The sequence below is a fragment of the Sinohyriopsis cumingii genome, chromosome 10 (genome assembly GCF_028554795.1).
Source record: "Sinohyriopsis cumingii isolate HCF-2022 chromosome 10, ASM2855479v2, whole genome shotgun sequence".
NCBI classification, from domain to species: domain Eukaryota; kingdom Metazoa; phylum Mollusca; class Bivalvia; order Unionida; family Unionidae; genus Sinohyriopsis; species Sinohyriopsis cumingii.
In genome coordinates, this window is record NC_142970.1 from 104,033,000 (window position 1) to 104,055,851 (window position 22,852).

A 22,852-nucleotide genomic window follows, 5' to 3' on the forward strand; every position below is an offset into this window, starting at 1 on the left:
AGATCTATACTTTAATCAGACTGACTTACATGTTTCTCTTGCGTCCTAGGTCGACCAGTGCTAAGAAACCTGTGATTTATGTCAAGGCCATTGATATCAAGGCATCAAGACTGACTTGTTTATGAGCCAAATATATATAATTATTATTATTAACTGTTATTTCACATAAAACTGGTCTGAATACATTTTAATTCAATTCAGCTTTGCCGTTCACATCTGGCAGATGGAAATAAACACGTTCATGTCATTCAGGTCGTTAGGGGCATATAGTCCTACGACCTGACGGCTAAATTAGCAGTACTCCTTGAGCACATAAACGCCTGGGATTGTGGCACTAATTCCTTTCCCCAGGAACATTTAGCATCGCGCTGTAAACCCGTCGTACATGCCCTTTTGGGCGCTAGCGATGTAAATCCAAGTAATCAATCAATCAACAAGACACTATTTTTAGAAGGGGAATTTAGTCACGTGACTAGTCCAAAATTCTGTGCCGTAATTAGTTTTGAGGAGAATGTTGATTTTTGTTGGCTTTATATTAATATGATATAATTATGTCCCATTAGATTTACTCTCAGAAGATTTTAATGTAAAATTGTAAATATTAAAAGAATTAGCAAGGTCGGATTTTTGTTCCGGTGCGCAGAACTGCCCGGATGTATCATGGCGTCAACCGAACTGTCTGAGAGTCCCATGTAGTCGCATATTATACCCCACAAATCCCATAGTTTTGTGCATCTGTGTGTCAAAAGCACACCCCATTTATGTGCATTAATGGTAATGCATGCAAGGAAACATCCAAGACTCAATGATGGGTAATGATCACTCTTGCAAAGCACTGTCAGTGAAATAAAATTGATGTGCCGCCATCTTTGTTGTCAAAATTATTTTAAAAATGTAGAAGGATTCGGTGTTTGTAAATTTTCACAAATTCCGAGCATGTTACCAGCAACTTATGAATCACATTATATTTTTCAGGTATGTGGACAAGCGAGAGGCCCATCCGTTTCAGGTAACTATGACAGGAAAATCGGCAGCATAGAAAATCCTAAGACGGTTGACAAGACGTCTGCACGTGATGAAATTCGAAAGTTCCATTTCAGAGGTTGTGCCATATGTGCATCAGACATGATTCACCGTCCCCACTGATGCTAGTCTAATCGCAGAGAGTCGAATATTAAGCCGTATGAAGGAGAGAGTGGCTTTAGCTTGCAATATTGAGTTACATAATGGAACTGCACCAGTTGTAGCCTGAAACCTTTGCTACACGATTATTACTCTTGATTCTGTACAGTATTTTTGTTGATAGCAGATAGTAAATGTTCAAATTTTTATCAGCTTTCTAAAAAAATATTGCACAGAATTGGGAACAAATTTGTGCTACAACTGGTTTTTTGCATCAGCTGTGAAGGCTCTTGACAGGTACATATGGAAATGCAATGCCAAGCAACAAATAACATGTGGGCCATTTCCAAAGTAGTTAAAAATCGTTGGGAATCATGCCCACAAAAACATCTTATAAGTGATTGTGATGTCATCAAACATTCAAGATATTTGAGTGTCATCTTGGTGTACATTCAAACGTTAATCTTTCTGTTTTGGTAAAGGCCCATTGGCTGATGTACCAGTGTCTAAAGTTGACACCAAGGTGGTAATATAGGTTTATGGGACTCCTGGGTCGTGAAGTGGTCAAAAGCTCTTGCCTTTACAGATCAGTGCAATCTCACCACTGTATGCATGGGATAGAGTTTTGATCTTGGCCAATGTGGGTACGTGAAAAAGCTGCCAGTAGCTTTCGTTAGGTCAGTGGTTCAAACGGGGGATTTCCCAGGTTCTTCCACTAGGTTTATTGACTGCCATGAATAGCATTTGAGGTGCTGAAGGAAAGGTGTTAAAACAAGAACAACCATCAACAAATAGAGATGTTCAAGCAGTTGTGGGTTATTTTACTTCTGTGTTCAAGTGTCACAGAAATGAAATACAGTAGAACCTGTTTCGAAAGACCACCCCTTCAGCCAAAATAATATGGTCTCACAAGTCTGCTAATTCTTATTGAGTGATATACACCAAAACCGAGGTCACAATGTTACAGACAAAATTAAACTGAACTGGGTTTTAAAAAAAGCAGATGGAAGGTTTTATAATTAGTGCAATGTTTTTTTAATAATACTTTTAACTTTTATAATGAAATCATAGCAGGAGACATTGTCAGGTGGGACAGCCAAATCATAATGCACTTTCATGCATCGCAGCAGACCTAGGTTTGATCTTAAGCTCCTCTGCATGAAAGTACATTTTTGGTAATTAGGGTTCATGGGATCTCGTCACCCTGAGGACAATGATGCCAGTATCATTACTGTTGGCAGTAGATTTTATGTTATGTTGGGGAGTGGAGGCTTTGAGTTGAAGACTTTCCAGTTTTAAAACCCTGTTAAATTGTTAGAACTACTTGCCAAGTAATTTTTGTTACCTGACCTAATTATTAAAATTCTAGCTTGAGTTTAACATAGTGCTTCCAAAAATGTTTGAAAAAAGTAAAGTACTTTCTGATTGATTTTACACAAAATCCAAATTTCAAATTTGAGAATGGCTAATCCTTTCTTTTTAAATTTTAGATACTTTTTAATTTTAACATCTGTCATTTTATATTTTATCTTGTACTTCATGTTTCTGTTTATTTGGAAGGGTGGTATTTCTGTTTGCTTCTTATTTTGTTACAATCTTGAAATTTTATTTTCAGTTGACACCATATAGCCACTGTTGTACTTCAAGAAAACCTGAATGTTGTATTAATTTCTAAATGAGTTGCCAGTAGTGTGCTTGTGTAATGACATGTTAATTGCCGGTTCTTGATTCAAGTTGGATCCTGGAGACCTGATTTGGGGTTGATATTAGATGTTGTCGAGTCATCATTGGTTCTTGCCTTTTACATATCACTCACAAATCTCACCTGTCAGTATGAGTTCAAGTCTGTTATATGAGAAAGCTTGCGTGTAGTTTCTCATGGGTCAATGTTTTTTTTCCAGGGCTTTTATTCCAACAGATGTATTGGCTGCCATCTATAGCCAGACTTGTGCTGAAAATTACATTAAAACCAACAAAACCAAAGCTGAAACTTTTAGATCTTGTACAGTGTTTTTTTTACTTCTGATTCAACTGACAGGGGTGGATGGGATTTATTGATTGGGCATTGAATACGTGTGGTTCATTTATCTCTATTTTTATCATTTTCTTGAATCAAACAAATCACCTGTAGAAGTGCATTAATAATTATACTGATTCAATACACTCAAAGGTCCTAAAGGTGGAGGATTAATTTAAAACACTATTTACCTTGCGAATCTGACAGTTATTTGTTTGCCTCATGATTCATTACATGTATAGGTGTATATTGCATTGTATTTTCTGCATCACAATACATATCAATACATGTTTCTGGCATATCACGTTAAGCCTAATCCTTATTCATGGTTTTGCAAAAAAATGATTTTTTTTGGTCAGTAAATGTATTTGTATTTATAGGTTGAGATAAAATCTTATTATTTTCAACAGATGGCTGATTGTTCACTAAATCACAAAACTTGTGGTTTCTAGCAACAATAGAATCACCAGAAATTGGTAACCTATTATTATCACAAAAGTGAATTCACTGTACCTGACCAGAGATTGTGGATGATGTTATCTTTTCATTGTTAATATCAACTGCTCTGGTTCTCATAAAAGATGTGCTTTTCCTTAAGTGGGATATTTGCATTTAGATGTAACATTACTGTTTGTGGCTTTAATTCAGAGTACCTGTTTCTCAGATATTACTTATTCATTATGTCTGATTATAAAAGAATTTTTTTTTCAAATTGAGGAGTGTGCAAGTTTTTTTTTTAACATCTGATTTCTAGCGTTAATTCTGGAATTTTTAAAAAAAACTGGTTGCTTGAAGGTATACATCCAATACTGGTCATTTATTCTTTAGAAATTAGGATTGTTCCAAATTGTTGAGAATTTTGTATTACATGCTTGAAAATGTGCAGTGGTAGTTTACTTGATGAAGTATATCCGGTTGCCTTTCTTTGTTTAATCCAGAGCACACAGTACCCATCAAAGAAATACAGTAGCACTGGTGGGGGATATGACCAAGGAGATCCATACAACCGGAATCAGTCACCTAGTTTGCCCCGAGATGATCGTGATACCAGCCCTTCATACCGTGATGGTTCCAGATATATCAACAAGGCTTCATATACTGAGCGGGTTAATCAGAAGTATGACAGAGGTAAGACTCGGTCACTTTTAGTTTCATGGGTATCTAAACTTTCTGAATACTTGTTTGATTCTTGTGTCACAGGTCTTTTTGGATTAAAATAACCTAGGGCAATTAACAACTTTCCATGGTTGGTCTACCACATCAGTGATGGTTATTTTTTTGTGATGTGAATTGAAGGGAAACTTTTGTCTGAGATACAAGTACTTAACCCTTTCAACACTAAGTTACTTAAGTGGAAGACTACCATTCAGCACTAAGTAACTTTAGTGGAGGACTCTATTCAACCCTAAGTAACTACAATGGAAGACTATCATTCAGTACTAAGTAACTTCAAGAGAAGACTACCATTCAGCACTAATTTACTTCAGTGGAAGATTACCATTCAACACCAAGTTACTTAAGTGGAAGATTGACATTCAGCACCAAGTTACTTCATTTGAAGACTACCATTCAACACCAAGTTACTTCATTGGCAGACTACCTTTCAACACCAAGTTACTTTAATGGAAGTCTACCATTCAACACCAAGTTAATTCAATGGAAGATTACCATTCAGTACCAAGTTACTTCAGTGGAAAACTGCCATTCAGCACAAAGTTATTTCAGTGGAAGACTACCATTCAACACCAAGTTACTTTAATGGAAGACTACCATTCAACACTAAGTTACTTCAGTGGAAGACTACCATTCAGCGCTAAGTTATTTCAGTGGAAGACTACCATTCAACACCAGGTTACTTCATTGGAAGACTACCATTCAACACTAAGTAACTTTCAAGATGTTTAAGGCAATATATTTTCATTGACATATAAACACTGTATTTCTTGTGATAGGAATACATTATGGTATCATTGTAAAGAAGACAAATTCATTTTTTGCAAAAATATGCCCATAAGCAAGTTTACTTGCACACAGGTGATTATACAGGTAAATGAAAAGGTAAGTTAAAGGTAAATTTCATGGTATTCAATCTTAAATGTTCAATTAAGCATTTAAAGAGTAATATATGGTCTCTTTTTGATCCAGTATTATGTTCCTACAAATCATGGCTTAAGTAACTGCAGTATTGTCACATTTCAGGAAACCCACATGTGGGTAACAATATTTTTTTATCAGTGTTAAAAAATTAAATTTACAAGATTTCATGATGTTCTTTATGGAAATAACTATGCATTAAACATATGCTTTGATTGTGATCACACCAGACTAATTTAATGAAAGTTCAAGACAGTTTTTGACTAGCTAATCATTTACTTTTGTCACTGATAAAATGCAAGCAGCATTTTACCTGGACAATATTGTCACAAGACAATTTCTCCAAAATTGGATCCAAAAAGACAGAATTTCTCAGTTTTTGGCAAATATAATTCATTCTCTCTCAAAAATCATAACTTTTATCAATATATAAGGGTTATAAAAAGTCTGTATTTCAGAAATGTGACACCTGTTCAAGCACCTTTGTGTTAATTTGGGACTGTTTCTTGCTTCTGGTGTGTATTTATATTTAAAAATCTTGAAATTTCCAAAATTATATAGTCACTATAAAATATCTTAAAATATTCAAGAGATGTTCAAGATCCATCAAGTACTTGTGCCGGGTTGATGCATATGTAACATGCGAAAGTCAGATTTAATCCAGTGATGAAATCCAGGTGTAGTGCTCATTGGCAAGTTTAAAGCCTTCAAAGTACTAATTGTCATCAGTATTGCACACAATATCCATCCATCTTTATTGCAAATGCTCACTTTCTTTTTTATGTATATTACAAGATTAGAATTTCTATTTCAGATATGTCATCCCCACCTAGTCAGACTCATTGTCCAATGAGTCCACCATTTAGGATGTACTTCAAAGATTAACATTTATAGATCGAAAAACCTCTTTCTTGTTAACAACCTATCTTTAAGTCCGAATTTATTCAAATGCAAAAATGAATCATATTATTAACTAACGATTTATAAATGGGGGATCCCTGGTATTGACCAATTAGAAAATACGTTGTCAAAATGAGACATGTACTTGAGACTGGTTTACCAGTCTGCAGTGTTGAGATGAGTTGTTGTTCCTGGACTGGTTTACCGGTCTGCAGTGTTGAAACGGTTAATTGATATAATTCATTATATTTATTACATCTGTTAAACCTGAGCACAATTGATCCACCAGTTTGGCAGAAATTGGCTCTTAATTTCTAAATTTTTATGACAAAAGAGGTTTGTTATTGCCATTCAAGAGGGCTCTCAAAACTCACTTATTTCGACTGCAAGAACAAACTTAAAGACCTAATAATGTTTCCTACCTGAAATATTCTCAGCATGTTTTTTTATTTTTTTAATGTTTTTCTAATTTCATGGTGTATGTTTTTGTAATAATATTATTATATGTTTTTTATCTTATAGGTGTTGTCTAATGTTGTAAAGCGCTTAGAGCTTCTAAAGATTAGGCGCTATACAAAGTCCTCATTATTATTATTATTATTGTGTAGATTTAGAGTGTGTTACGTAAATGGCACTTTTGGTGTAATGTCGTATTTATGCTTTAAGGTCTTTTGAAGTTGACACTCTTGTCGTGTATATGTGTGAGAGCCAAGAGAGAGCATACAATACATTTGCATGGCATTGCAAGTGTAAGTGAGCTTGAAAAAATTGTTGCCACAAATTATGAAGATACTCTGTAAAGGCAGCATGGTGCACTTCCATGCCTTTTCTTTTTTTTTTTTACAAGGGACAACACTATTAGGATCAGAAGTTGTAACAAGAATTCCTATTCTTTTGTCCAAGCAATATATTTGTTTAGTATTTTGACTTATGAAATTATCTTTTAAAACTTGCTTTTAAAAGACATGATAATGAATGATAGTTTTGATCTGTGATAAAATTTATGTGCATTTTTTTATTTTTATCACCACCATTACGATCATGATCTTATTAAGTCATTGTAGTGGCAGTTAGCAGAAATAGTTAAATACACTGTATTGTAATACTTTTTGATTTGATTTGGTATGATCTCAGATATCTGATTGGTCATTTATACGGCTTTAATCAATAAGATTTCTGAGTTTGGACAGGACATCTCCACCTGAAGGGTTGCTCATCATCTGATTAACTGGTGTGTAAAAACAATTGCATAATAGAACCTAGAGGGTGGCATTTTTTACCGTTTGGGCAGTAGTGTATCTTGACAGTTATATGTGCATTATGGAACTACAAGATAAAGACTGTCCTACAATACTCACATCCATTCCTCCACTTGTGTATCCATTCTTAATTTGGGCTTGACAAGAAAATTGATTTGAAATGATTGCATTTTATCCAGAATTTGTGTGCAACTTTATATTAATGAGACCTTGAAAGGGTGAGACTTTTTGTCTTCTTTGTCATTTGTTGTAGGAACTGTGCCACAAAAAATTTCTTGTCTGTTCATTTGTCAGCTTAAATTTACCATTGAGTGTTGGGTTTCAACCAAGTTTACCTTACATCTTTATGATGATATGACCTTGGGCAGGTTTTATTTCCAGGGTTCTACAGCATTGTTTTCAGAAGGTGCTCTTCCTGACCTTGGTTTATTTTGACAAGACTTTGGAAGTTTTCGTTCCATGGTTCTACAACATTGTTAACAGGATTGATGGTCTGGCTTGTTGACTTTAGTTTTCTCTGCAGCATAACTTTCCCAGTGATTTGATTTCAGTTGGATCTAGCATGCACACTTTTATTCATTAGTCCTTGAATGAGATTGATTCCCATCATTCCATTATTATTTACTGTAGTTAGGCCAAGATAGCCATCTCCTGATTTTGGTGTCTATTGCATACCTTTACTAAGAATTGTCAGATATCAATCAAATTTATAGCTTTATATAAATAAAACCTTGCTTCTGCAGCAAAACTTAATAATTTGTTACATTTTTTATTTTATTTCAGCCAAATTTAGTACCTTTATATTGATGAGACCTTGAAAGAATTTGATCTTGCATTCCATTTCATCAGTTACAGTTATGATCATAGATTGCCTGTTCTCCTTGTTTGAATTTTCAGATGTAACTTTCTCAAGGACTGTCAGTGGATTAACTATGCTGATTTTAAATTGTTGAATTTTGACACAAGATTGCCAGCATTTTAAATCTTCATTTCATTAAAATTTGCCGTGCAATAATTAAATGAATTTGTTGTATTCTTGAGAATACTGGCAGTTTATTTATTTTTGTAATTTTTCCACCCCACCCTGTTTTCATCAGTAATTATATTTGTGTTGGGTCTTTAATTTTGTGGTATGCATTACCCATGAAATCCATGAAAATTTGTATTGCCAAAAAATGAATTCAAAGTAATTTTTTTGTGAAAATTTGTATTGCCAAAAAATGAATTCAAAGTAATTTTTTTGTGTTCCATGGCTTCATGTTGTAGATGATGTGTCGGAGAGTGAGCTAAGCGAGGCCTGTGTACTTACATCTTCATAGCAGTTTTAAATCCTACTTATTCTCTGTTCTTATTGCATTGTATTATGATCATCTTTTTTGTGCAGGATCAATCCCCTCTCCAGAGAAGAAACACAATCACAGCTACCAAGGTTCTGGCAGTAACAGCAACAATGGTCACCATAGCAACCAGGACTATAAGGATAGTCGCATTTCCCAGTCAAAAGACTCCAGTGACAAGAAAACAGAGGTATGTTTTAAGTATTGTCCTAGAGTTGCAATCAATGTAACATACTTGTTTATGGGGGCTGGTTTTTAGGTACTGGCATATTGGGCATTAGTTACTGAATTACGTTCAGTAGTCACTTGATATTTAATCAGTATACATGTTTTAAAAAATACTGCAATGTAAACTAGAATCTTGACCAAAACCTTTTACTTTGTTATGTATATTTGTTGTTATGGATTTAATGTCATTTTTCAGCATATGATAGGCTATGCATAGCCACTAGTATCTTTGGTGGTGCAAGATTGCATTAAAACTTCGGGAAGAACCACTGACAAGCTTTCTCACATACCAACGTTGCCATGCCCGAGACTTGAACCTATGTAGATGGGTGAGATGTCGGTGATCTTTATAGGTGTGCGCCTTATACCACTATGCCAGCCAGGGCCCCCTATGACATGTTGCAATACATTGAAATTTCTGTGTTGTATGAGAAGACAATCTGCTTCAGTCACTTTGTAGCCATGTAGTATATGCTTATTGGAACTTAAATTTTGTCTGTTTTATCCTTGTACATATTTGATATTTATAGACATATTTTAGATGAAAATTTGGTGTTAAATTTATTTTTCATGCTTTAAACTTTATTCACTGTTATGGTAATGAAGTTTTGTAACCAGTCTTAATCTTCCTCAACCTCTGATACAGTTGTTCATTATCAGCATCTCTGATAAGTTATTAATCAATGTGGCCTACATAATTATATCAGTAGATCCTGCATCTGACTTACTGATGCCTACATAGTCCTAGTTTTCATCATGTAAACTCAAGAAACTGCCAAACAAAGTCTGTTAATCTCATTTTAAATTAGGGAGAAACCAACCGAGTTACTATTTTAAACATATTACTGCTTTAATAAATAAAAACTATGGGATATAATACCGTAAGTTTCCTCGGAACCTGATAGCTCTTTACGCCCTGAAGTTGGGACTGTGAAAACCAGTTCAGAATGGTAAATATTTACAGCAGGTATGCAAATATACTTGTATGGGCATGCAAATACACTTGTATGGGCATGCAAATATGCTTGTATGTGAGTCAGATTTATGTGTTGAAATGCATTTCCGTTGAATGGTAGAAGCATTATCCAAAAGCACCTGTGTGTGGTAAAGGGTTAAGCGCACTGTTAAAGTAATTTTACATTAAGCATTAAGTTTTTTACATTTAGCTTAATGTTAAAGTATTTTACATACTGGAGGCAGGCTCAACAACAAACGAATCAGTTATTTATTAGCTAAACATATAGTCATCAAATTTAGAATCATTCTGATATCTCTTTTACATGTGTGGCTTCATGCATTGGCTGTTTAACTGTTAATCACTCAAATGTTACCCAGCCCCACTGCTGCAGAGGTGTTCAAGTTATGCATGGTGACTAGGTACTTGCCTATTCATTGCATCAACATAGAGCAAGCATGAAAGGTATCATTTATTCCACTGATGGGTGGAAAAACAAGATAAGGAAATAATGGAGGCTGTACTTTATGAATCAAAACACTTGATGATCAGTATGAGACATCTTAGCAATAGTACTGAAAAATTGTTAAAGATACGTTAAAAATCCTAATTGCACACACACAATATTAATGAAGTTGACAGTTGTATGGTCTTCACACAGTTACCCATTTTGAATGGAGGATTCATTAAAATTTGCATTTGTGCAATTGTGCAACCTTGAGTCTGCACTCAATAAATAATTTTACTAATTTTCCAGCTGCACAAGTCAGCTCTGCAGGTGTGTGGTGACTGGTCTGAACACATCAGCTCCAGCGGAAAGCACTACTACTACAATATCAAGACGGAGGTCTCTCAGTGGGAGAAACCAAAAGATTGGAATGACCAGTGAGTATAACAGATGTGATCTTTAAAAAAAATTCTTGTGGCTTGCTAAAATGACCCTGAAATCATGGACTTTGGGAGCAAATACAAAAGATAAAAAATTACAATCTTTGTGGTCAAGATGCTGATATTGGCTTGGTCATGTACAGTCCAGATATGGGTTTTCTTATTAGACTCAGTGGATTTGGTGAGGGAATTAGAGTAAATTTACGAGCTATACCTCGGACACTTAATGCTGTTCATGCAAAACTACTGTGTGATCATAATATTTGCTTTTATGTTATAACTTTGTCTGGAAATGTCTAACATATAAAAGATGTTAAAAGCAAAGTGGACTATAAACCCCTTAAAAAGTCCATACAGTCAACAGAATTCAGATACTTTGTCATGCTTGGGAAAATGAAAGCCACAGTAACATTTATTTGACATCTTGTGTCAATTTGAATATTGCTGGTTGCATTAGAGTTGATTGCTGTCACCACTTGAATTAGGAAAAACAATATGTCAACTTGAAGTCTAGCAAAAAAGACACTGACCTTCAGTGGTTTGTAACTGCAGTTTATAAAACAGAACTTGAGGTTGATAACACTGAAGTGTACATTACAAAATTTGCTACTTGAACATGATATGTTTGCTGTTTCAGATCACACAAAATCATTTCAGATGCATCTTTTCCAGGTTTGTAATAATAGTAGTATTATAGTTAGTTACACATTACTGAAAAGTATTCTGTATTTGATTCAAGTCTTGTTTGGGATGATAGGTCTAGCAAGTTCTACGAATCATAGAGCAAATATAGCTTATGGGTGGCCTGTTATCCATTGTCTGTTCTCAGTTATTTGTCTGTCCAGAGTATATACACTGTATAGACTATTTCAGAGAATGTCATGAATCTTTATATTCATCCCAAAGTCTACGTGGAAAATGTCACTGAGACATCCAATACAACCTCCACATCTGCCATATTGGAAATGTTGTTATTGCCACATATCCTGAACAGATTGTCATGTAATATCAGGTTTTCATCAAAAGATTTCCTATGATGTCTGGTTGGTTTTAAATGAAAATGGTACCAATCTGATATCCTGTATGATCACCATCACGGCCATCTTTAAAATCTTGTTATTGCTACTCATCCCAAACGGAAAGTCAGCACAGTTTTTTCTTCTTCTTGAAGATCTTGTGATCATTATACCTTCAGAATATATTGTCATATTTATATGGTTTTTTTTTTTACCACAAGACTTGTAATGATGTCAAGTTGATCCTAAAAGAAAATTGTGTCAACCTTACATCCATTATGACTGCTACAGTAGCTAATTTTAAAATCTTGTTATTGCTATAAAAATATATATAGCAGAGATGGTTTCAACACTCAGCAGCTAAAAAAAGAAATGATCTTGAATTCCTGAAAATTATTTTCACTTGAATGACTAGTAGTTCACATTTGGTTCTGATCCCCTGTATTACTAGTTAAGTCTGAACATTGCAAGTTGTTGTGTTTGATGTGCATATTAAGTATTTAAATAAAGTTTATAGTAATTTACTCACTTGTGCATGAGGCTGTATCCAGAAAGTGCATTAACTGTATTTGATTTTTTGTTTGGTGTCGTAGTGATATGACTAGTTATTATAAAAGATTAGGATTTTTTGAACTTAGTTATCAACTCCCCAAAAAAGTTGTTTTCCAGGTTTAAAACATTACCCTTGGAAAATCAAAATTGAATGGCCTAGATAATAAATCAACAAAAAGTAAAGAAAATAGGCACCAACACTATTTGATAGTCTAATTACATCTAAGAAAAATATTTTCCCATGCATGTCCAGTGGTAAATGTTGAGCAGAATGCATGTAATGGCAGTATGCTATTGTCCAGAATTTTAGCTCTACCAGTCCAGTTTGTTTATGTTTTGTCTGTTTTATTTTTTGGTCCAGGCTGTCTTTGTATCTTAAGGAGAAACAGCTTGCCATCATTCATGGGTTTAGAGAAGAAGTTTTGAACAATACAAGCCTTCTTTTGTTTGGCTTAATTCCTCATCATGGTTACATGTTAAACGTTAAATCTGTTTCTATCGAAGATGTAGTTACAGTCAAGTATCAAATTTTTGCACAAAGTTGTGTTGATGCTTTGTTTCAATACATTATTGGAGCTAGTCTACTCAGCATTGTTGAAATGCTTGAAAACATGCTATCTTTACAAAAATTGCTCTTAGGGGCACTCTTCAGTTATAATTATGTACTTCTGAGAGAGTCTAAGGTGAAGTAGTTTGCATTTGCAACATGGACGGTGGAGAGTATGTTGGTTAATCTCTTCTATTTTCATGTACTGTGGCTGAAATTTCATTGGGTATTGTGCTTGTCAAAATTATATATGATTAAAGTGCACAGCTAACCAAAATGGCTGCTCCCATGTGCTAAAAAATCAGCCTGAATTAAAAGAGCACTGTCTTTAGCAGTTATTAAAATGGGCGGGGGGAGGATGAAATTTGCCAGATTAACAATACCAGGTCCTGAAAGTACAATGGATGAATTACAAAATAAATAGTATTAATAAATGTTATGTGCTCCTTTTTTTAATTATATATTTTGCCTCTAAAATCCAGGAATTGGAGATGACCAAGCAGAACTAGTAGCTTTTATTATAAGTGCACATCTGAAGTAAGGCCAATCTGTATACTTTATGACCTAAATTACACCCATCAGTTATACACCAAAATATAGGAAATTTAAAGTTCTTTAGCAATACCTAAGAAATAGGATAACCAGTGAGGAAAACCAGGGAAGTTGTTTTTTTGTTTTGTTGTTTATGCTCTAACCCTATGTGAAATACTAAACTGTAGAGCACTACTATAACTATATGGAATGCTTCAAGTTGAGTTTGATCATGCTTTTGCTGATAATGGGTTTTATTTCTGAATTTGTTAATCACTTGAATTTTGTGGGATTCTTGTGATCCTATACTACAGATAAAATGCTTCTTCATGCTGTCATTGTCAACAAGGCCCCAGCAATTTCAAAATTGAACAGTGGCCAATTGGGCTGCCAGGAACATAACTTGGAACTCCATGCTTATATGCTGCAGCCCAAAGAATTCATTTTCATATGAAACTATTAGCTCAGAGGCCTCCCTTTGTTTTGAGTTTTGAATAATTTGTGAACTATTGTAATATTATATGTTGTGTGAACAAAATGACGAACAAGTCAGTCTGCTATGTAGAAGTTCACTTTGTTTCCTAACATAGCATAAAGTAGCCTATTCTGAAATTTTGGTAGATCAGATCCAGCAATTTATTAGCACAGACCATAGATTTGTCTAGGCTTCAGACATCATTGCCAGATACATGTAATTAACTTATTGCTGCTTTAAACACTGGCTGCATGTTCATTTACATTCGCTGAGTGAAAGAACATAAATTTGTAGATGCTTCATGTTAAACATTTTGTTGTTGCTTGTCTTTTCAAAATGTAATACTGTTTCTGCTGTTTGCTGTAACTTTGAGTCTTGCTTGTAATTAGTTACATAGAGAGACATGCCATTTTAATGAAGTCTTGATACTTTTCAGAATGTGTCGAACAGAAAATGAGAAACCATCAGCCTCCACTTGCAAAGGTTAGTGTCCAAATTATTATTTAAAGACCAGATCTATGAGAGCATTGTAACAGACATATCATCTGAACAGAAAAATACCATTGCTTTTTAGTAGGCAAAGCATTTTGTGTACAGATATTTTTTGTTTATTCTGGGGGAGAAAATTCTCTAATTGAATGTTGTAGTTAGTGTTGAATCTGCTGTATAGGAAGCTTGACAGTACGTTCATGCATTCATAATTGTACTTTCTCTAATTTCCTTTGGAATTCTGATCCTTATTCATGACCTTTAATAGCAAAAACTTGTCTCAGAGTTCTTGATCAGGTTTTAGGATGAAAAGGTGGTTAGATGAATTGGGAGTCTTGCCATGTTTTCTAGTATAAAATAGTTCCTGGAGATATAGTGTGGCCATATTGTTTGAAACTTGTGGCTAGATTTTTATAAGAAAACCGAACACATTAGAGGACTGGCATTTTGTGACCTCTGCAATAAAGATTTGAATTACGGTAATCCCAGTTGGAAAAGTTTGTAACAGCAACTACAAAAGAAGCTGCATATGGAAAAATTGAAGCTCAGAAGGCATCTGGAAAAAGTGCAGTTAATTACTATAAGAAGAAAGATTTCTTGCATGAGAGAACAGATGTAGCCCTGTCAGAATATGTGCATTGCGTCGCCAAGCACCAGCTTTAAAGGAAAAAGGCTCTCATGGAGAAGGAAAAGAAATGATTGCACATTGAGCCAAAAAAAGTTGGTGGTGACAAAATGGAAGGCTAAAGAAATCTTTGCCAAAGCTGCAAAATGAGCTTGACTGGCATATCAATGGGTTGTGTCCATTGGAGAAAAAGACAAGTGAATGTATGGGATTATTTGTATGTAGTTGATATATTTGGGTGTTTATTTTACAGATTTGTTATGAAAAGAGAGAAATGTAATATATTTGCTGCAAAACTTGACAAATTATTGTGACTTAATTATGATGTGAACACCTACATGCACATGAAATAACTTCAACATCAATAGTATTGGAGGACAAATTCATCTGACTTTAAATAGTGACATTATTGAACTCAAGTTGAACATTTTTGGTAAGTTTATTAGTTTTTCAAATGATCATTTTGGTTTATTTTGTGATCATAAGTTGCACCAGGAGCAGTTTTTTATGAGTGTTAAATCGTTTTGGTCAGGGGGCCTTTTGGCCCCCTAGATCAGGGTCGCAGCCCCTCAAGACCCCGTTGGGGGAGGACCCCCAAAACCCCTTAAAAATTGTTCAGCTGTTTTTATGGCACACCAAAATTATGTCTGAATATCAAATTTTTCAATACAAGTTTCAGAAAGTACAATGAATTAATTACAAAATATGTATAAAAAAATTACAGTTAATGGCATGTTTTATTGTGGGGTTTTCCCCCACAATTTACCACTGAAGACCAGGAAGTAAAAATGACTAAGCAGAGTTAGCAGTGTTTTTTATATAGTAGGCCAGCCCAAATTACACATATTAATCATAAACCAAAACAAAGGGAATCTTTTAATAAATGTACACTTTTTTAAAAAGTAAATGGCCAATATAACCTTTGAGGAAATCCTGAAAAATTCTTTTTCTTAAATAATCGAACCCTTTGTAAAATATGAAACTGTTGAGCTCCACCATAACAAACAGAGAGAGGAAACAAACACAACTGAAATAAGTTATTTTTGAAAAGCAGACCATTTGAAAATAATTTGGCTGAGTGCATTGCTGAGATCTTTGAATTAGCTGATGTAAAGGTTAAAGAATCAGTTAGGACTATGTCGCATGAAAAAGTAGCAAGTTCATTTAAATTAAATTAAAGTTTTCAGAATTATGTTTGTAAAGAATAGTGTTGTAAAAATTTTTTTTAAAAAAATGGCGTCCCCGAGTGGTCTAAAGCACTCTCCGTTACGGATCACTGCCATCTCACCTCTGTCTGCGTGGGTTCGAGTCTAGGATTCAGCTAACGTGGGTATGTATGAAAGCTTCCAGTAGCTTCTCGTGGGTCAGTGGTTCTTCCCGGGGGTTTTCCGGGTTCTTCCTCCACCATTAATACTGGCCGCCATGCATAGCCTATCATGTGCTGAAATATGGCATTAAACACCACAACAACAACAATAAAAAAAAAATACGTGTTAGAACCCTTGCAGTGTTGCACGAAAAAGGTTTTTTTTTTTTTTTTTTTGAGACCTGTAAAATTTAATAATGAAACTAGTTATTCCTGAAAAGCAGACCCTTTGAAAATGACTTGGCTGAGTGAAGATCTGAGATCTTTAAATGAAGTTGTTTGAAGAAGGCATTAGTGATTAGAAGTACATTTCACAAGAAATGTAATTAAAATTAACATTTTAGAATCAAACAGTAGAACTCCTCAAGTTGCGACATTAAAAATGAGATGGTTGTGTTGTTTCAATTTTTTTCTGAGTGTTGAAAATGACATGTCTGCATCCCCTACCCAATGGTGGTGTTGCAATGTTTATAACCTATACATTTCAGACGGACCATTTAATATTCTAGCTTTTAATTTTTATATATTTTTTAAAGCTCAAAATATTTTTCAAATCAATGGCATGGATCAGATACATGATATAATTAGACTTCAGATCATATTTTTTTAAAAGTTATTGGGAGCCTTACCAATGCAGGGCAAAATAATTACCAAACCCTATCCCATGAAATTACATTATAGAAATCCTTACTCTGTGATAACTAATTTTGATAGTGTTTGCAATATATGAAAAATACAATGTATAATCCACCACCGAGTTTCATAAAGGCAAGCTCTGTTAACAGGTCAACCCGGTTATTCGAGGTTTGCTGGGCAGAGTCCATTTCCAGATGACTCGACCATCCCTCGATGACAGCTGCAATTCAACATTTTCCCATTTAACTATGACATCTTCCACCTACTTTTATTGAATATTAACTGCCTTTATTAGCAGTACACTCTTAAACGTGTATGTCAAATGGCCATATAGGTGCATTTTAAAATTAAAATATTAATTGTTCTAAACTTTAATACTAAATTGTTTTACCAGTCTATTGAATATTAACTGTTGCATGCTCTGCACCTTAAATGCCATCAGAAACTTTCTGATGAAAATTATTGATCACTATGGACTTGTACAATGGCCAGGTAAAAACTAAACCGGGTCAAGAAAAGTGGAGGTCAGCCTGTCTTAAAAATTAACTTGGTAATATGAATTTGCTGCTTTCATTAAGAGATCACACTGTGCGACATTAAATCGGGCTTGTTGTATATGATCTCACTTTTAGGTTGACCTCGTCCAAAAGTGTACACGTTATTTATACTGTTGCTGCATATTCATGAAAATTAAAGAGTACTTAATTTGCAAAGTATACATGAGTATTCAAAACAATTATTGTAAAGCACAATTTATAATCATTTTTTAAGCTGTAAAAAGTATTAATGACCTTACAAATGATTAGACTTAAATGAGTTGACTAAATCTGATGTTAACTTTGATTTTGAATTGTTATGAGCAGCAAATCCATTTTGGCTAGTTTGAAAAAATGTTATGCATAAAGACTGCTTCAGGAATATATGAATAAATGTTATAAATCAATTTAGATCATTTTACGTGTTAGCTATATGTCGTGACCACATTGTAAATCTTGATTGGTCGATTAATTGAATTAAATTCAACATAATTTGGTCTTGAAGCGTTTCACTGACATGGATGCAAAGTAGAACCTTTTTACATCCAAGCCATTAATGTGATGTAGGAATGGAATCATTGATTTAACATTCCACGTTTATTTATTTTTTTAATTTTTGTAGGTCCTTAGGTCCTTAAATATTTATACCAACTTGTGTACAATTTTGCCATCATAATGTTCCTGCTCATCTACAAAATAGAAAGCAGTTTAATAACGTAAAAAGCATGAATTACAAACATTAACTAAGCAGTTATGTGCTGTATTCAGTATAAATAAAGTTTGTTTAAAATGCAGAGGTTCAGTTTTGAATCTTTTTATTTCAGTCAAACTAACCAAAAAAATTCCTTTCCAGATTCAAGGTATAGACATTCCAGTGGATCCGAAAGAAAAGGGGAGAAGCAGTTCGGGAGTTTGCGACAGATGGTCCAGGACTCAAATATCAAGCCTGATAAACAGTATCTGTTTGAAAAACTGCAAGCTAGCCAGTCAAAAATTCAGGCTGAATTACGAGTCAGTATGGCTTCACAAGGAAAAACTTCATATTCAGTGGATCCATCTAAGATGGATAGTAGTCATAGTAATCGTCATAGTGACAGCAATGCACACAGTTCTCATCAACATTATCACTCTCTGGATCATAGTAGTAGCAGTAGTTCAAGTAGGAGGTATCGGCGAGATAGCGAGGGAAGTAGATCACGCCATGACAGGAGGCATGATGGTGAGTATAATATTTGTTGTGTAACGATCTAACATATATTCAGAATCAGAATCCACTGGGCTACAGGGACAGAAACTCATTAAAGGTTTATAATTATAACATTGGGGATGTGTGGGTTTTGTTAAAGGTAAAGAAATAATGCAAATTGTTTAATTGACTGTACATTCTTGACTACTTACTTTGAAAAAGGAATGTTTAATTGTAGTGGGAATTTACACTTTGGCTATATTGTTGCAGTTAGTGACGTGCTTTTGTCTGGTTTACGATCATTGACATGCTGCATTCATGATCTTTATGTTTTCAAACCTTTATCCAGAATCGAGTTTTCTTTTGTTAAGAAAAAACCTCGAATTGATAATGTTTGTACCGAAAATTAAGTAAAAAGGTCCATTTTTTTTTATATCTGGGTTCTTGTGATCTTGTCATTTTATAACAATGTTGATTAGATATATCTTCACTTTGCCGCAGACCTTCCTAAGTGGTCTTGGTTACAAAGGATGAAGTTATGGTCAGATGTGTTTATGAATGTTTCTTCAATGTGGGCATTAATGACAGTGTCAAATTGATTATTTTGCCTAAAAGTGGTCATTGGTGATATTTTGCAGGTTGTTGCTCACAACATTGCATTTCTCTAAAATCACTCTGTGCATGACAATTGTGGTCCTAGTTGAGTGGCTCAAGACAGATTTACATTATAGCTTTTAATAGTTGTTCAGTATTCTACTTTGTTGAGTTATGTTTGCTTGGAAAATATGCTGAAGAAGATTCTTGTCTTTTAGAGTAGAAAAGGACTTAAATTCATTTTTAAACTAAAGCTGTAATGTGTTCATTTTATTCCTAAACACCTGTAAGTAATTATCATAATTATTATGATGTAGCCTAAATCTGGCATGCTCCCTTATAACACAAATTTGGATATAACATGATTGTGGGATGACTCCTGAAATTTCATTTTAAAAAAATTTCATACATGAAAAAATAAATCTGTTTTTCAAAGTATGAGAACATGGTTCCCACGCTACTGAGAAAAAGGCGGGAGAAATGATAACGTTTTTCCCGACCATGAAAAGTCCTTGCTTTTGCAACTATTCATGTAAGTCGGTACAATTCCGGGAATTTTCTGCCACCACTTGATACTCAAAACACGTAATTGAGTCATAATTTGAAGTGATCGTGTGTTAAATTTAACGAGTTCTGACCAGAATATTTGGAGGTTGCAGTATGTATCATTTGGGTGCTTGCCATAAACACATTTGTTGAGTCAGTCCAAAGAACTCTGTGAATAGATTTGTCTAGTAGACTGTTTTTCTCAGCAGACAGCTCCAGATAGCCTAGCAAACTTAACGTTGATAAATCAAGTCAGACCTGCATTAAAGTGAAATGAAAATTATTTATATCCTCATAAATTGCGAGTATTAAAATTGTTATATCTTTAATCAGCTGAAAGACAAAATAAAACTAGGATGTTGATGAAATTTTACCTGGTACTCGCGATTTGCATTGGTAATCATATGAGTACACAAATTTCACAACCCACATGTTCATGGCTTCATAGATACAGTAGTCATGTGCTATGACAATATTTATTCCATTTTAAGTGTTGTAGAAAAAATATTAAATGAAAGTTGCATGCTGGTTGTAATAAAAATACAGAATTGAAAGAACCCACAATTATTTATATTTACACCTAGAACAACCGCTGGGGTTTCGTTTTCTCACCCATGTGACCGAGAAATCTAGCTGTTTTGCTTACCTTACTTTTCTTATCTTGGTCTAGTCATCTCAGACCAGTTGACAAGGTGTCCACGTGCTCAGAACTACTTTTTAAAAAAAGAAATCCTTGTTGTATTCAGCTGTGCTTGACTTAGTTGTTTTAAAAACAAACAACAAGAAATATATAACAAAAAACATAGTAACTTAAGCTCAATCCATCTTTGAGAACATACCATACAAAACATTTTTGAAAGAGACACATGCACACGATGTTGAGTTATTTGGTATTTTGTTAGTTTCACACAGCATGGTCAATTTTATCCTATATGCAGGCCTAACTCAGTACATTTTCAGGTCAGCATCATTAAATGTAGCTAAAGCCACCTTACTAAATTTAAGTACTTTGTGTGAAACAAATTATATACTGTTAGCTACATTTCATGATGCTGACCTGGAAATGTGCTGAGGATACAGATAGGATAAACTTCTCAATGCTATGTGGAATGAACTATGACAGAAAACACTGATCTATGCACATAGACAAGGCCTACATATGTCACAGCCTCATGGAGAGACAAGTAATTTAACCCCTTGACTGGAATTTCCTTGTCTTGGTCTAAAATCCCAACAACAAAGATTCTTTTCATCGAGGGACACTCAGGCTATACACATTACCAGCCACAAAAATCCCAACTCTCTCAACAACTACAGAAAACTTAGCAACAGAAAGAAATGTGTTATGTCAGACATGCTTTCTTCTAATTTTGTTAAGCATCTGAAATTGTGCCCCAGTTCAATCAAACATATACCTGCAATCTTTAATGACAAATAATGCATAATAATAAAGTTAGAAGGAATCATTTTTCTGTCCACACATTAATCCATAAGCAAGTTCCACGGTAGCACTTTCCATATTTCCAAGGCAGATAAAGTAATTTTCATAAAAACCATGAACTTGAAAGTTCAGCACATTATTATCCGCTACGGGTCTGTATTTTGGAGGGTCTTTCATACACGGGGGTAATTTTACAATCAATATTAATTACAACACAGGTATGTCATACAACAGTTTCACCTCCTCCAAAGAAAAGGAGAGTTATATACAAGAGTGACAGATCTCTAATTACCCATGAATAATGCAACATGTTGCTCTTCATTACAGCTTGTACTAAGTATAACTATAGTAGAGATGTGTACCCAGTATTGTTTCATTATTTACATTATAACTTTTCAAAATTGGAACTGATCAAAATTAAACATTTTCTTGTAATAAATATTAATTATTTATTGTCAATTTCATACAACATTAATATATTAAAAGTGATAATACCTCATTATTATGCGATTTTTTTTTTTTATATGTTATTTTTCTTTGCTGATGCATATAAACTGTGTACATCGGATGCATCTTCACATCGCAGCCCTTAATAACATATTTGTATCAATGAGCCGCATGTAAACATTTGGACGTGAACTATATTACACTCCTGAAGGGTTCTTTTTACTTTAAAGGAAAATATTGGGTGAGAAAAATAATCTTGCCTTGTGGGGAGACAAATAATGTAACTACTTGACTGGGATTTCTTTGTCTCAGTCCAAACCCCAACATAGATTCTGTATGTATCACGTGACTACCACATTAATTTGTGCTCTCTGCTTGATGAATCTGACTGGCCAGATTCTAGCAACATCGACAGGTTTCTTATTGTCGTTCTCCAAATAATTATGTTGAGAATTATGTTCTTTCTGGTTTTTACAAAAGGTATGACTTTGATTTAATATTATTGAATTTTGTACAACATTAAAAATGATTGTGCTGTTGATATCACATGACTTTTGAGATTTGTGAAGTCATGTGACTAGTAATGCAAATGGCGAGTACAGGATTAGGTTATGCTGTAGTTTCATCTAGACTGTGAGCGGATTAAAGACATAATGATTATGATACTTGCAATTTCTGAGAAAATAAATCATTTTCCTATCGATTAAAGACATAATGATTATGATACTTGCAATTTCTGAGAAAATAAATCATTTTCCTATCAATTATATGCAGGTATGAGTCAATATAACGTCATTTAAATTTGCTAGGTCCACAACTAAGTGACTACCATATGCCGCTAGGCCTACTGCACAGTGGCAGCAAATTCCAAATTTTCAATATGCAATTTCTCTGATCCCAGAACCCAACCTAAATGTGCATTGGGTGGGAATATGTGGAGGAAATCCCGATTAGAAAACAGACTGCTGTTTGTTTTAAGCCAAATTTGTTGTTCAAAATGTTGCATTTGAGCTGAAATTTGGTGAGAAACCATTACACAGTGACATGTGGCTGGAAGCAATGGTT

General features: G+C 34.3%; 1 protein-coding gene across 3 annotated transcripts in view; it reads left to right on the plus strand.

Annotated features, from left to right (window-relative positions):
• Positions 1-654: 654 nt before the first annotated feature.
• The window catches only part of LOC149790756 (WW domain-containing adapter protein with coiled-coil-like), a 76,526-nt gene continuing 54,328 nt past the window's right edge, over positions 655-22,852 (plus strand). For all 3 annotated transcript variants that reach the window (XM_089972821.1, XM_089972822.1, XM_089972823.1), the window contains exons 1-7: positions 655-812; positions 976-1,009; positions 4,078-4,267; positions 8,777-8,919; positions 10,670-10,797; positions 14,358-14,404; positions 18,427-18,792. In XM_089972821.1, coding sequence (XP_089828947.1) covers positions 772-812; positions 976-1,009; positions 4,078-4,267; positions 8,777-8,919; positions 10,670-10,797; positions 14,358-14,404; positions 18,427-18,792 — 949 coding nt within the window. In that variant the 5' untranslated portion in view covers positions 655-771. The remainder of the gene's footprint in view (positions 813-975; positions 1,010-4,077; positions 4,268-8,776; positions 8,920-10,669; positions 10,798-14,357; positions 14,405-18,426; positions 18,793-22,852) is intronic.